We start from the raw sequence: 14,140 nt of genomic DNA, 5'->3' as shown, positions 1-14,140 counted from the left end.
TTTCCGACATGCAGGAACGGCGGTTTTGCCTTGCTAGGGCTAGTGTTTCGATATAGTTTCAGCCGGTAATGTGTGTATTACTGCGGAGTACTTACTGGCTTTACTGCCGGTTGAATGTGTATTAACGAAACCCTACATACTATACTCCGTGCATACATACTAATATACACAGTGATAGACCCTTATTAGACTTTCGGAGAACCCTTCTAGATTCTTACTGGATATGCATCGGGTGGAAACTCCTCGACCGTGCAGCTGGTCCCTGACTTTGAGGTCCAAGCTTGGAGCGTTGTACCTACATAAGGCCATTCTTTAAATTTCGTGGCTGAATGGAATATTTTTGGTACATGTATTCTGCATAGGTGACTAGTATTAGTTATAGACCCTGTATAGACATGTATCGATGGGAGTTCAATGTCGGGAAGTTAATTAAATTGCGTACGTTGGACAGGGGTATATAATGGCGAAGGGGGGGGTTGGAGCGGCTACGTAGTGGTAGACTATAATGACATAGGGAGTTTCTACGGAGTACGCTAATCTAAAATACCAGATGGCGCGAACCGAGGAAAAGCCGTTAGTTAACTTGATTTTCACTTAAACATCTGTTTCATAGATTTTCCGTCCAATGCCGTCAGAACCCCCCGCATCCCATCTCCGTTCCGGCAATTCTATCTGGCGAACCATCCAGGGTTCTTTTCTGGAAATGCCATCAACCTTTCTCGTTATTTTCTAGTTCTGCGGATCTTACTAGCTAGGTGCATTGTATGTGGTGATCTCACGAGAACTCTCGGTTGCGGGATTGATCGACCGAGGTAGCATGCTCCCCAGACTCGACATTGGAAATCAACGAAGTTCGATATACGGAGCCGGGAGCCTTAGTTCTAGTTGAAATCTAGAATTGGGGGCTGTTCATAGGCTAGGAGAACGGTTACTTCGGCATTTATTGCACCTGGGGTGGGGTTGACACGTGTGCGTATAGCTTCGTACTCTAAATATTGAATACGATCATATACCGTGCATAATCCGGGGCAGACAGGGTTCGGATAGTCATTGGAGATGGGCCCATAAGTGGAAAAATGCGGAGAAGAAGGCATTGCTGGATTCCAAGGTTGTGTTGGTGCTAGTTAGTATGCAGATGGTCCGAGGTCTACCATGTGATTTTCAACTTCCGGGGAAACTTTATTTCAAGTTGTTTTATGGGGTATGGGGTAGTTATGGGGTGATCTTCTTACATTTGTGGCTAAATCTGGGGAATATAGGTGAAAAAAAAACGCGGAATACAGGGAACCATAGCATGGGTTACCTGCAGGACACGCGGGCTCATGGAAGATGCCACCTATGCAAACCCTGTATGATAGTTACTTGGTTTAAGAGTACATGGACATACCTAGAAGTACGTAACTAGTTAACTAGTTAACTGGTAATACTATACAAGCCTGCTTTTGGAACATGCCTACAATCATGGCATCAATCCCAGTGCAGTTAAGATGCCGCCATTCCACGCCATTCCGAAGGTTGGGTAAAACCATATATGCACTAGGCCTGAAAGAAAAAATACACCACCAAGTTCCCGTGCATTTGATCTAACTATTGAAGGGGTTAATGCAGGGCCTTGGTCATTTGCACTCCCCTGTATCCCAAGAGACTTCCTCTCGTGAACATACCAGTACATAACGTGGAAAGATCATGCTCTTGTGGAAAGGTAGTTGTTTACAGTGCCATTGTTTCATATATGAGTATGGCGTGTGGTCGCTGGAAGGCATGACAGCAAACCATCATAATGCTGATTTTGCATATCACTTCCCTTCCTATTTTCTGCTATGGCGCTTGATAGCTGAAGGAAGGTGTGGCGGATAATTATCCTAGCGTCGCTTTCGCATATCAGTTCCATCCCTCTTTTCGGCTATGAGCGTACTAGATTCTAGAGGGCATGGAATTTGCGCTAACAACATAGGACTAATGGGCCTCTTAGAATTTGCTTGTTGGGATCGAACGACGGGGGTAGAGTTTCGGGTCTTCATAAGCTTTCGAGATTTCTAACTTTAACAACTCTATATTCTTTAATTTCCGCAGTTATCTTCGCATTTTGGCGTCTCCTTTATACTTCTCTATAGTTAAGCTTCGAAAAACAATACAATTTTAGCCTTTCCTTCTCATTGTCCCTCATTCTTGCTTGCTTTGGACCCCACGAAGCTCGTATAGAGATCTTCGATTCGTATTCGTAGATTCTTTCCATGAAGCCTGTATCCAGCGCTAAGGTTGTATTAAGTGAAAGTAACAAACCTACATTCAAAAGACCGTATAATCCCTATAGGGAGTCCCCGTGCTATATACATGTCCGATGTTGCTAAGCTTAATCTGAACATCGGTTAAGCTTGGCGCTCGTGTCCCTGAAGACTTGCCTAAAAATAGTAGGGCTTTCGAGATATTAGCGTCGATTGATGTAGATCACCTGGATTCAGATTGTACACTTTTTCTGGTGTTTGATTGTTATGTTATGTTCCTGGCAGGTTTAGTGCACACCACAGCGGAAAGCTAAAGTTTAGGAAGGGTCCATAGGGATAAATTTCGGTATTGGATATGCTGAATGTACCTCGTTTCATCCCTTGAACATAGATTAGTACCAAGTTCTAATCGCGGCAAGGGTGCGACAATAGAAGTGTGTCCATGCTTGGCGACGGACCTTTGTGGTGCATGTTATGCGTCGGCTATTATAACTCTTAGTTATGTGGTAATGCTAACTCTGGTATATGGAGTACTACGTCTCTAGTTTGCTGGGTGTCCAACTAAATAGTGACTGGACTCAAGGAATAATGAGAGAATTAGGAGGCGCTTCCTAACAAAGTATGTATTTATACCTCGCATGACTTTGTTAACTATTTCTTGACCCAAGTCGGTTTGAAGATAGCATTCAAGGGATTTGGCTTCCGAGAACTAAGTATTCCAGAGAAAGACCAAGGGTTGAAAATTCATCTTATTGTCTGGCTTCTCTTATGTGTGTCAGCTAAAAGGTGTGGCAAGTTTGCTTGACCGTGTTGAGAATCGTGAGTACCTACCTATAACTATAGGCCTTTCGGTTTCTTCGCTTATAATGGTATCAAAATACGCTCGTGAATAAATGATCAAAACTCAGCATCAATTTCATGATTTCCTGCCACGTGTATTTTTTGGTCAGTAGCCGTGAGATCTGAGTATACTAGCTCTTCCACCTGAGTCTATATGTCTATACTTTTGGTTAATATTCCCAGAAAAGCTTGAATTAAGCTTGAAACTCGTATAGAGTATCTCAAAATTCCTTCAAGTTTGACATTTATTTAAGAAAGAAGATATAAGTATACATGAACTATTGGAGAATCATGCAAGCGTATGCAAATGGCCCAACGTTAGTGCTGAAACTGGATCTCCCCAAGCGGGTCTGTCACACCGACTCGACTTGAGAGGTTGACATAAAACAGATAAAAAACAAGTTCAAAATATTAGACCAAAAAAACAGAAGTTGAAAGAAATATATGAAATTATATAGATGTAGATAAGAAATTGCATCATCTCGAATACCCGACGTCACCATGGCAGAAGGCGGAGAGAGAGAAGGTGAGGAAGCTCAGTGTGCGTCCATGGGTGTGAACTCGTCTCCCCGCTCTCCCCAGCCACCGTCTTATCTGTCGCTTTCCACAATTTCTACCTTTTGTTTTTCCTTCATCTCGAGTATTCAATTCTATCACCCATCCCCTTCACTGTCATCCCGGTGCAAAAAAGTTATGGCTCCTCCTCCTCCTTCCGCAACCTTGCCTCTGGTTGAGAGACTTAAGGCCTTGGCGCAGACCCTACAGTGCGTTTCCCCAGTCCGATGCTGAAGTGACCCTTCAATGCCTGGTTTATCAATACTAACGAAATGCCACGTTGCAGGTTTGCCTGGTTCGTTGGGTAGGTCAATATACTGAAGCGCATACCGATGAAAGACCTGAGTTTAGGGTCACTAACAATTTCTAGACATGTGACACTTTTGCTCTCCGTCTTCCGCTACTCCCTGTCCTGCATCTTCTTCAACTACTACTCCTCCTCGGCCCAGATCGCCTACCGCCTGACCTTTATCTCGGCCGCCGTGACTTATGGAATCGTCGTGTACAAGGGCCACTTCGCCCGGGGTGTACAGGGCAGCCCTCTGGCAATTGTGATGAAGCTTATCTCTGATGAGAATGTGCAATACCTTGGTGAGTGATCGGCGATGCGACACTCCAAAATTCAAGCTTACACGTATCCTAGGAATGGCTCTGGTCTGGCTGTACTCGCGCCAGCTCATCCTGGCTCTTCTGCCTTTCAGTGTCTACTCGGTCTTCCACGTCGCAACCTACAGCCGCATGTACTTGATCCCTACCCTGCAGCCCGCTGCTCCGACCGGCCCTACCTCTCCCACTTCCCCCAGCTCCAAGCCCGCTGCCAAGCAGTCTCCCCTCGCCGAGACTATTGGACGGTTCATCAAGCAATACTATGATGCCAGCATGGGTGTTGTCGCTACTCTGGAGATCGCCCTGCTGTTCCGCCTTGTTCTGTCCGCTATCACTTTCTCCAAGGGTAGCTGGGTGCTCCTGGTCGTCTACCTGTCTTTCTTCCGCGCCCGCTACGCGCAGAGCTCCTTCGTCCAGCAGGCTGTTCGCCAGCTCACCGCCCGTGCCGACGCCACCATCTCCCACCAGAGCACCCCTCCTCAAGTTCGCCAGGGCTGGGAGACCCTCAAGGGTGTTGTGCGCCAGGGCTACGAGGCCACCGATATTGGCCGCTACATCTCTGGCCCTACTGCAGCCAAGAAGCCGCAGTAAATGTCGCTATGGTGATTTGCCAGACACCTTGCTTTGCTAGCTCGAGCTCATGACGTCAGGAAAGGACGTGGGTTTTCGGTTTGCAAGATTGCTGAATGAAGGTGGCTGGTGGAAGACATAATATTACCGCTTTATCTTTCCCATTGGCATGTTCCCGCCTGAGCGAAGAACATGGAGGATGTCGGAGTACGGGACGTCCAGGTCCCGACTGTAGAAAAGAGGCGGACACGGAGGATTTCCGCTATGATGATGCTATACGCAACGACTTGTGTTTATTATTTCTAGAGTGTTGCGATGCATAGTTTTTGTATTTGCTTCCCTCTTGTCAACATACCTTGTTTCGGATTCATTTCATTTTCCAACATAGAGATTTGTAGAGATTCACTAAATATAGCATAGGAAACAACTGAACAGGAAATCTCATCCCCATGGAAGGGCGCTGAAACAGATTGAACAATGAATTTGTCAAAAATGAGCAGCATGGGTAGACGTGTATGATAATATCAAGGGCAACTAATAAGCTCATTTGCGGATTTTATAGGAACTAATCATCTCGTATCCTTGCACACATGGGAAGAAAACCACTTATTGCCATATGTTATTTCCACCATCATATCGCCCAGAGATTAAAATACTCCAATGACGAAATCCCGTGATTCATGCCTGAGGCGGTAGATCGGGCTTGGCGGCGAAGATAGGCCGATCAGAATTTTGGCTGGTGGAACAATCATCTCGCAAGCAATATTAATCAATCCTTTCTCGATCTCTTGTCACTCTTTCTTCCTATACTTATCTCCCAGGGGTGCTCCTCTCCCGTTAAACCTCTCAGCACCCCCAATCTCCAACCTGGTCCCGACCAGTACCGCCCGGAGATTGCAGTTTAGCATAATATTGCCATGAGCTTGACCTCGCGGGTGTTCGGCCTGTTCTCGACAGCGAACTCGGACTCAACAGCACTACCTGCGGGGGATTTCCATACCTCGACATGGACACATTCAACTCCAGTGGGTGGAATCGATGACTCAAACCATAGCATTCGAAATGGCGACCTCGCGCCGTTGGAGGACGAGGAGCCTCGGCCTCCATACCTACATGTACAATTGTCCCCGGTGGCATCACACAATTGCGCAAGGACTGACCTGATTTTGAAATTATAGGCGATGTTAGCTGGTGGTACCGGAGGAACATGTGGCGACATGTTGATGCACTCATTAGACACAGTCAAGACCCGACAACAAGGCGATCCGACCTTTCCGCCTAAATACACTTCGATGGGCCAGTCATATTCAACAATCTACCGCCAAGAAGGATTCTGTCGTGGATTATATGGAGGAGTAACGCCGGCCCTGCTCGGCTCGTTTCCGGGAACTGTGATCTTCTTCGGCGTTTATGAATATACCAAGCGCTTGATGATCGACTCAGGGATCAACCCCAGCATCGCCTATCTCTCAGGTGGTTTCTTTGCCGATTTGGCTGCGTCGGTTGTCTACGTGCCATCCGAGGTCCTGAAAACGCGACTTCAGTTGCAGGGCCGGTACAACAACCCACATTTCAACTCGGGCTACAACTACCACAACATGCGAGATGGGTTCCGCCAGATCGTCCGCATGGAAGGATTTTCGGCATTATTCCACGGCTACAAGGCCACTATCTTCCGCGACCTTCCATTTTCAGCGCTCCAGTTTGCATTCTACGAGAAAGAGCAATCCATGGCTAAACAATGGGTTGGAAAACGGGATATTGGACTGGGATTGGAGATTTTGACAGCTGCCACGGCCGGCGGTATGGCTGGTGTGATCACCTGTCCGATGGATGTGGTTAAAACACGAATCCAAACCCAGCAAAACCCCCTAGAGCCCCCATCTGGTTCTTCGGGTGCCAAACACTGTGTTGAGCACGTTCCGAAAGAAAGTCCACGGCCGCATGCACCGGCATCATCACATCCCCACCCTTCCCGGTCACACTCACGACCAATCTCCACATCAGGCGCAAACACATCAATCCCACCGCCGGGTACGCCCCGACTTGACACTTCCTCCGTGTTTACTGGATTGAAGATGATCTACCGAACGGAAGGTATTGCCGGGTGGTTCCGTGGTGTGGGCCCACGCGGTGTATGGACTAGCATTCAAAGCGGGACTATGCTGGTTATGTACCAGTACCTGCTCAAACAACTCGAGGCCTACCAGGTTCTGGAAGAGTGTTTGTAGGGCCTTTCATCTAACTGCATGCATTTCCAAGGTTGCTGTTCTTTTCACATATTTTTTCTTTTTTTTTGTCATTGGGAAATTGGGGCGTTGGATTCTTTGTCCCGATTTGGGATATTATGACCCTGGGTGCTATGAGCACTTTGTATACTGTGTACCCTACTCTGTGATAGACTGACTATTAGACTGGCTGCGGCCTCCTGTATCATAACCTTTTTCTTTCAACTCCATTATTATATATATATTGACAGATTCTGGCATATTCTGGCATATTTTGACAATAGGTTTCCTATTTCGTTTGTGAATATATTTGCTACTATTCAAACAAAAAAAGGCCAAAATAGATTATTGAATGTCAAAAAGAAACCATAAAATCTTTCTATTATACAACCTTGGTTGCCTATCCATTCAAGAACTAAAAAAAGAAAGAAAAAAAAGAAAGTCCAACAAAGAACTGGAATGAACAAAGGAAGTGGACGCGCTGTGTTTTGTTTTGGCGATCGGCGGATGTAAACAATTACCGACCACTCCCCTCCCTTGCATCTTCTTTCCCCCTCCCCCAGTAATTACTTTCTTATTTCACATTGGTCCAATTTCCTACGTTGATATAGGATACATTATGTCTCTTCCTTATCTCAAGTCGCTGAAAAAGCCCGAGTTAGCCGAGTTGGCTGATCAGACAGACCTGCCACAGTAAGTGCGATTGCGATTGTCGCATAGAGTGAGCTAATCAAACCTATAGCTACGATGACTACAACAAGAATGATCTTGTGGTAGTGCTGGACAGGCATCTCCGTGAAAACCGCTCTATCTTCTCCGGACTGGAGAGCCTCAATGAATATTACTCGCGCCTGGCCTCTCCACCCCGCAGAGGATCGCCCGTGAAGCGCGAAACCACACGAACTCCGGCGAAAACCCCAGCACGCCGCTCTGGAAAGAAGGAAGTGAAAGAAGAAATTATGTAAGAATGTCCCTCAACGCGCCATTCTATCTATTACCATCGCGCACACCCTAACCCACGGATTAGCGAGGATGTGGAAGAAGCCGTCGAGCCCAGCCCAGTTGTAGTCAGCCCGACTCCAGCTCCTGTGGCGCGCACGAGCGTGCGCGAGTCTGCGCGCCAGACACCCCGCCAGACACCACGCCAACCAGCAGTTTTCCCAACCATCGTTGACCCCGAGCCATCACTCCCGGCGTCTCCAGCTGCCATTACCGAAGTCATCGATGCGCAAACGATCAAGCTGCGCGAGAGCCTTCATAGTGCATGGACTGCGACGGGCTTTGTAGACCGGGCGCACTCTCTGCGCGCAATGCTGAGCAGTGTGAAGGCGATCGAGATCATTGTGCTGCTTGTTGAAAGTGGCAGTCTTGCGAAAGAGTTGATTCCGATACGCTACATTACTACTACACCCCCGTGCAAGCCGCGCAGATCCCTGCGATCCCCATCCGTGTTCCTGACCTATTTGGCTTGCTGGAAGTAGCGTTCTGGGCGCCGGTTTCGCTATGGTTCCTTACTTGTCTGTTCTTGCCTTTGATTTCTGCCTACTTTATCAACTTGAGCTGGCAAGCTTCTAGCAGTGCGCGTCGCTCCCGGTCTGCCTCTAATCTTGCTCAGTTTGATCCGTTGACTTTCAACATCGTCAAGGCGTTGCTGGTGCACATGGTGTTCGGAAAGGACTTCAACTTCTTTGGTGTCTATAGCCTGTCTGCTATCGGGAAGGTTCTTGACTCCGTCCCTGGTGGAGATGTCGGTCTCTTTACTGGATCTGCTATCGGCATTGTTGGGGCTCTGTACGAGGCTATTCTCCATCGCTCGTAAGAGACTGGATATGACTTTTCCGAGGATGTACAAATGATCTGCCCAGGTGGTAAGGAATGGTTAGTCAGCGGTCAGTGGCTTTGGATGAATGTTATCCCATTCGTCTCCATGGTTGTTTTTATTTATTTTTGCTCTATGGGTTCAATCAAGTTTTTAGTCACTGGTATCTGGATTATGCGGTATGCGGTATTGGGTCTCTTTTTCTTCTTAGTCTCTCGTTCCAGCCAGAGAAGGCGCCTTGGGGTTCTTGTCCTGGTTTTGTTTTGGTTTTGTTCTGATTATCTTTTGGGGAGATTCTTCTCCGTTTTCTCTTCTAATGACCGATTTATTATTTTCCAGTCAGTGACAGGGGTATCAGAATGTAGTAGTATGTGTATAGTCGAGTTTACCCATGTTGCGGACGGCTTTCTAATGTCGGCCTAAGCCTTGGTTGGTGAGAGCCAATCTAACATATATGTTGCTATGGGTGGGCTGAACCGCAAATTTGTGACAGCGATATGTGACTGATAGCCTCGGCCAGCGAGATTCGAGAAGATCTGGATAAATTGTGGTATTTAATCTCATGCTTCATACTTACAGTCACCTCTTCAGCCTCTCCGCCAATTCCACTGTGAACAAAACCGGAACAGAGGTTTCAACCTCCACCTTGTCAGCGCGGATATGATTGCTCGTAGACATTTGCCCTCCAATCTCGGTATGCCAATCCTCCACATCCCATTCAAAGCCATGGGTTGTAATCTTGGCAGGCGATGAGAGGGGGATAATCCCGATATTCTCTTCAAGATAGTATTCTTGTTCTGGTTCTTGCTCCTGCCCTTGCTCCTGCCCCTGCTCTTGCTCACGCTTCCGCTTTCTCGGTGACTTGCTTTCATCAGACGCCGACGCTGTTGCGATGTCTGCTCGTTTTGTTGCGGGTGTGTGGATTGTATTCTTCCCCGTCTGGATAATGAAGGTAATGCTTTCCTCAGAGACGAGATAAAGGTTACCACCGGCAGCTGGCTTGACATTGGAGCTTGGGGTGTTGGTTTCGGTTTCACGGATTGAGCGCTGGGTCTGTGTCATCATGTACAAATGGTGAACTTGGGAGAAGGCTTGATCCACACGGCCACCCAACCCACCGAGGATCACAATTTCCAGAGGTGATTGATCAGATGGTGAGGTTGATGTGCTTCCGTTTGTGCCATTGGTGTCTGATTTGGTTGTGCTTGCTCCCTTCCTGGGAGAAGCTATGATCTCCGCGGCATGTTCGTTAAGATATTTCAGACATTTGGTGAAGTCTGTTGAGTATTGGTCTGGATCTTGGAGGACGGACACTCCGAGTTTCTCATAGTATTCTCGCACTGCGGGGCGGATAGAATCAAGGTCGCCGACAATGGAGTCAGGAAGCTATCTCTCTGGTCAGCTTGATCTTCGTTGTGTAGTAGTTGGTTCTTAAGTTGTAGTTCAGAAGGAGTACACAAATAGTAAAGTCCATAGATATCGCTTACTTGTTTAGATTCTGTTTCATTATCTTCCGGCATATCAAAAAGCCGATTGGCACCTCCATCGGCGCAAATAATATAGGATGCTGCATGGGTATTAGTATTTCGTATCTTGGACATCGAATTTTTGAAACATTCATACAGAAACTTACCGTATTTGCTTAATACTCCGAAAGCTTTCTCATTGATGGGCTGATTGAGGATGAGAAGAGCATAAGGCGAAGGACTTCCCTCAGGACGGAAGAATCGGCTGGGATCCCACTCCATTGCAACAGATAAATACAAGTCAAATTGAACTTGTCTAAAAGATGCAAACAAATTAAGAGAAATCAAGCTTGAAGGATTGCGTGGTGACGATATTATTATCTGAACTTAAGCTGCAACGTGACTGGCTGACACGGGCAGGACAACCTCAGGCCAAAATCCACATCGCTTTCCAACTTCTCCATCCCGCGGTGCCTCGACTCCCCTCCTCTCAATCCGTCCTTGGAGGAACTCTCGGTCAATTCGATTGATTCCCACACATCTCACACATAATGTTCCGCCCCGCCGCTCGAGCGCTCGCCCGCGCGCCCACTGTCGCAGCCCGTACACCTGCGAACAGACGATTGATAAGCACCGGTCCGACAAAGTCGAGAAGCTGGAAGAACACCTTCCTGCGATTGGGCTTGGCTGGTGGTGCTATCTACTACTACAACACGAGCAGTGTTTTCTCCGAGGAGCCGAAGTGTATGTCTCGCCGATTGGAGTTGGGATTGCCCTTGTTCCTCGATTCCGAGGCTGCGAGCCGCGACAATCCCGTCACCGTCAAGGATGACGAGTTCTGGGAATCACAAATCGCTAACTCTCCTTCTATTTGGATTTAGTCTCTATCCTTTCTTCGATCCGGAAACAAACTGGTGACGATGCCAACCCCAAGACCCTCGACTCCATTACTCCCAAAATTCGCGAAGAACGAGCTGCCGCGCAGTCCCAGAAGACCGAGTCTGCTGCTTTGGAAGGTGGTCTGAACCCCGAGGAGCTCCAGGAGGAGGCTGGCCAAGAGGCTGCGTTCAACCCAGAGACCGGCGAGATCAACTGGGACTGCCCTTGTCTTGGAGGCATGGCCCATGGGCCTTGCGGAGAGGACTTCAAGGCTGCGTTTAGCTGTTTCGTCTACTCCGAGGAGGAGCCTAAGGGCATCGACTGCGTTGATAAGTTCAAGTACGTTTTTTCTATCGTTTTATTGTTTTTGAGGGGGTTGGTCTCGTGCTAACAATTTTTGCAGGGCAATGCAAGATTGCTTCCGCCAACACCCCGAAGTCTACGGCGCCGAGCTGGAGGATGACGATGAGCCCCAATACCAATCCGATGCTCCCGCCCCCTCCGAAGTTTCCGCTATCCCCGAAGTTACCCCCCACTGCCGCCGAGGTGGATGCGTCTTCGCACCCCACTGAGAAGCAGACCCGCGCCGAGGAAGTCCACACCCAGGTGAAGGCCGAAACTGCTGCTCCAGGCGAGAACACCGAGGGAGACTCCATCATCCCCAAGGCTGCGCATGACACCGAGGAGAAGAACGAGGCCAACAAGGCTTAGAGCTGACCTCTCGAATCCTGCATCCTGTTCGACGCCACCCTCCCCTAGAGACAAGCCTACTACTTGATATCTTTTGTAATGCACATCAGGGACTGGGATTGGAGTTGTGTATTATATAGACCTTTCTGCTATCTCTCCATCTCCCATTTTGCCTTTGATGCATTTTCCCCTCCGTGATCTTTCAGCATATCCATTCCCCGGTCTGCGCTCTGCGTTCTTCCTGATACTTTCCCCCGTCAATGTGTAACTTTTTGTACTGATATGCTTCACGCTCTTGTCCCTCGGATAAATAAAAGAAGGAGGGGAAATCGAATAGACTTGTTGCATCATATGGATTGCAGCATAGAACCTTTTGCATAAAGGAACCAACAAGGAAGGTTTCCAGTGGGAAATCCAAGTTAATTGGTTATATGAAGAGATTAGACAGTTTTACAATCTACATTCTGTTTAGTGTACTACTTAGTATATTATTTAACATCCAGTCCTGCCGAATGTCACCTATTGCAACAATTCTTGCCTCGCCATATATTGATGAAATCTTCGACCAACACTGGCCCCATTCCATAATTCTTCATCTCTTCCGTTGCTCTTCTCCGGCATCCCTACCTGCTCCAGAGCAAATGAAGCTGCAATAGATCCATAACAAGCCGCTTCAAGGATATTACCCATTCCTTGGAGGTATCCAATGGCATAGCCTCCCAGAAACGCATTTCCAGCCCCAGTCGGATCAACCACTTTGGAAGCATGCTCTTTTGCCATATCTGCCGTGTAAAATGGAGGTAGCCATTGAGAAGTGATGTCACGCGATTGAACGAAACAACCGTTCTCACCAGCTCGAATAACCACCGCGCCTTTTCCTTCTGGGCCGACTCCGCTAGCTAGGAACGTCGAGCCCAACCTTTCAATCTCAGATCTATTGGATGATGCAACCGGGGTTTGCTCAAAGAATGCCGCCAGCTCTAAGTGATTTGGAGTAAACACGTCGACTAAAGCGGCGGCTTCTAGACAGGCTTCGAGGTTCTCCGGTTTGCATGATAGAGGGGCCGGCTCCCAGATTATCAAAGGTCGATCTAGTATACCCTCCTGCTTTCGAAGCGCGAGAAGATTTCGAACGCGCGTTTTCATATCTTGCGGACTGGCGAGATAGTGATACACCTTCGACGTTAGCAAGGCGGTGTCCTGTAACTTGTTTTCTTGAACTGTCAGAACCGGCGTGGTGTACTTGAAACTCTTGTCTAGAAGAGAAGTTAAAAGTCAGTTCATTTCTGCATGTTTCACGTGCTGGTTCGGTGAGCATGGAATTCGATTCATAAAAGTGTGGCAGGGATAGAAGGGTACATTAGAAGGGATTTCGCACGTCCGAATGTAGTATCTTGGTACTCCAGTAAGCCTCGAGTCGAGGGCATATCTGATTCCCTTTCTATAAGCAGGCTTGTATCCCAGCTACGCAAGTGCTCTGCAATAGCGTCTGGAAAGTCATTTCCAACATGGATGGGCCAAGCCAAGGAGCGGCTGAGCGGCGAGGGTAGAAACAAGCGAGCACCGAGGGTTGCTAGAAAGAAGAAAAAGGTCGATTAGAAATCTGGAATCTGGTTGCTTGACTGCTTGGTATAGTGTATACGGAGTATAGTGTAGGCAAAACTAACCATAAGCTCCGGACCCTCCTAGTACATTGGTTAAAGGTTTCTGGTTGGGAAAACGAATCTCGTCAAGCACGACCAAGCCAAAGCTTGTGAAAGAAATGCTGTCCATGTGAAAATGGCCCCAACCCACTTTTTCTAAGAGAATACAATCGATATTAAAAGTCTGTTTGATTGTCTGAGGTCGAAACAAACAGGCCGGGGACGGAGCGGAAATTGTGTTCAGTCCGCCTAGTGGGTACCCGTAGACTGCAACAGGTTGATTGACTCCGGTGTCTCTTTCATGAGGGAAAAGGTGTATGATCCTGTGCACTTCTTATGTATGGAGACCATATTTAGTATACCAAGCAAGCAGCTTATACACTTTGATAATTTTCATTTGACATCCACATGAACCATTTTATTTTTGTGATTATATCTTGCCCTAGATTTGAGCCTTTGGGTTTATATAATGTTAAGTGAATACGATTAGAATTACTTCTTGGACCATCTTTGTTCTTTCAGACCCCAAGCCATACTTGATTTCTCATGTTCTTGCCAATTTATATGGTCCATACTAGTACCTCCCTCAGATGGGTATCCCATTGCTACTGTGGGGAAA

The 14,140-nt window shown here is 47.5% G+C and overlaps 6 protein-coding genes across 6 annotated transcripts; 4 read left to right on the top strand and 2 right to left on the bottom strand.

Moving 5' to 3' along the window:
* Window positions 1-3,758: 3,758 nt before the first annotated feature.
* N7516_008988 (uncharacterized protein) lies at window positions 3,759-4,817 on the top strand (the record flags this gene model as incomplete). Its single annotated transcript, XM_057221707.1, has 4 exons — window positions 3,759-3,829; window positions 3,907-3,924; window positions 3,991-4,211; window positions 4,264-4,817. 4 exons carry the CDS (start codon window positions 3,759-3,761, stop codon window positions 4,815-4,817), a joined length of 864 nt encoding a protein of 287 aa, XP_057071979.1.
* Window positions 4,818-5,713: 896 nt separating this feature from the next.
* Window positions 5,714-7,027, top strand: N7516_008987 (putative mitochondrial carrier protein; the record flags this gene model as incomplete). The annotated part of the gene is made up of 2 exons (XM_057221706.1): window positions 5,714-5,911; window positions 5,975-7,027. The coding sequence occupies 2 exons, from the start codon at window positions 5,714-5,716 to the stop codon at window positions 7,025-7,027; spliced, it is 1,251 nt and encodes a 416-aa protein (XP_057071978.1).
* A 616-nt stretch (window positions 7,028-7,643) lies between these two features.
* On the top strand, window positions 7,644-8,843 carry N7516_008986 (uncharacterized protein; the record flags this gene model as incomplete). Its single annotated transcript, XM_057221705.1, has 4 exons — window positions 7,644-7,717; window positions 7,767-7,985; window positions 8,052-8,389; window positions 8,446-8,843. The coding sequence occupies 4 exons, from the start codon at window positions 7,644-7,646 to the stop codon at window positions 8,841-8,843; spliced, it is 1,029 nt and encodes a 342-aa protein (XP_057071977.1).
* Window positions 8,844-9,422: 579 nt separating this feature from the next.
* On the bottom strand, window positions 9,423-10,591 carry N7516_008985 (thiamine diphosphokinase; the record flags this gene model as incomplete). Its single annotated transcript, XM_057221704.1, has 3 exons — window positions 9,423-10,229; window positions 10,331-10,410; window positions 10,477-10,591. The coding sequence occupies 3 exons, from the start codon at window positions 10,589-10,591 to the stop codon at window positions 9,423-9,425; spliced, it is 1,002 nt and encodes a 333-aa protein (XP_057071976.1).
* Window positions 10,592-10,814: 223 nt separating this feature from the next.
* On the top strand, window positions 10,815-11,899 carry N7516_008984 (coiled-coil-helix-coiled-coil-helix domain-containing protein; the record flags this gene model as incomplete). Its single annotated transcript, XM_057221703.1, is given in 4 exon segments — window positions 10,815-11,053; window positions 11,191-11,527; window positions 11,592-11,694; window positions 11,714-11,899. The coding sequence occupies 4 exon segments, from the start codon at window positions 10,861-10,863 to the stop codon at window positions 11,897-11,899; spliced, it is 819 nt and encodes a 272-aa protein (XP_057071975.1). The 5' UTR covers window positions 10,815-10,860.
* A 498-nt stretch (window positions 11,900-12,397) lies between these two features.
* On the bottom strand, window positions 12,398-14,124 carry N7516_008983 (uncharacterized protein; the record flags this gene model as incomplete). The annotated part of the gene is made up of 2 exons (XM_057221702.1): window positions 12,398-13,134; window positions 14,103-14,124. 2 exons carry the CDS (start codon window positions 14,122-14,124, stop codon window positions 12,398-12,400), a joined length of 759 nt encoding a protein of 252 aa, XP_057071974.1.
* Between the last annotated feature and the right edge of the window lie 16 nt (window positions 14,125-14,140).

This window comes from Penicillium verrucosum (assembly GCF_028828655.1).
Source record: "Penicillium verrucosum strain IBT 35672 chromosome Unknown utg000003l_segment0_segment0, whole genome shotgun sequence".
NCBI classification, from domain to species: domain Eukaryota; kingdom Fungi; phylum Ascomycota; class Eurotiomycetes; order Eurotiales; family Aspergillaceae; genus Penicillium; species Penicillium verrucosum.
The sequence above is the reverse complement of the archived record's forward strand: the minus strand, read 5'-3'. Positions and strand labels throughout refer to the sequence as shown.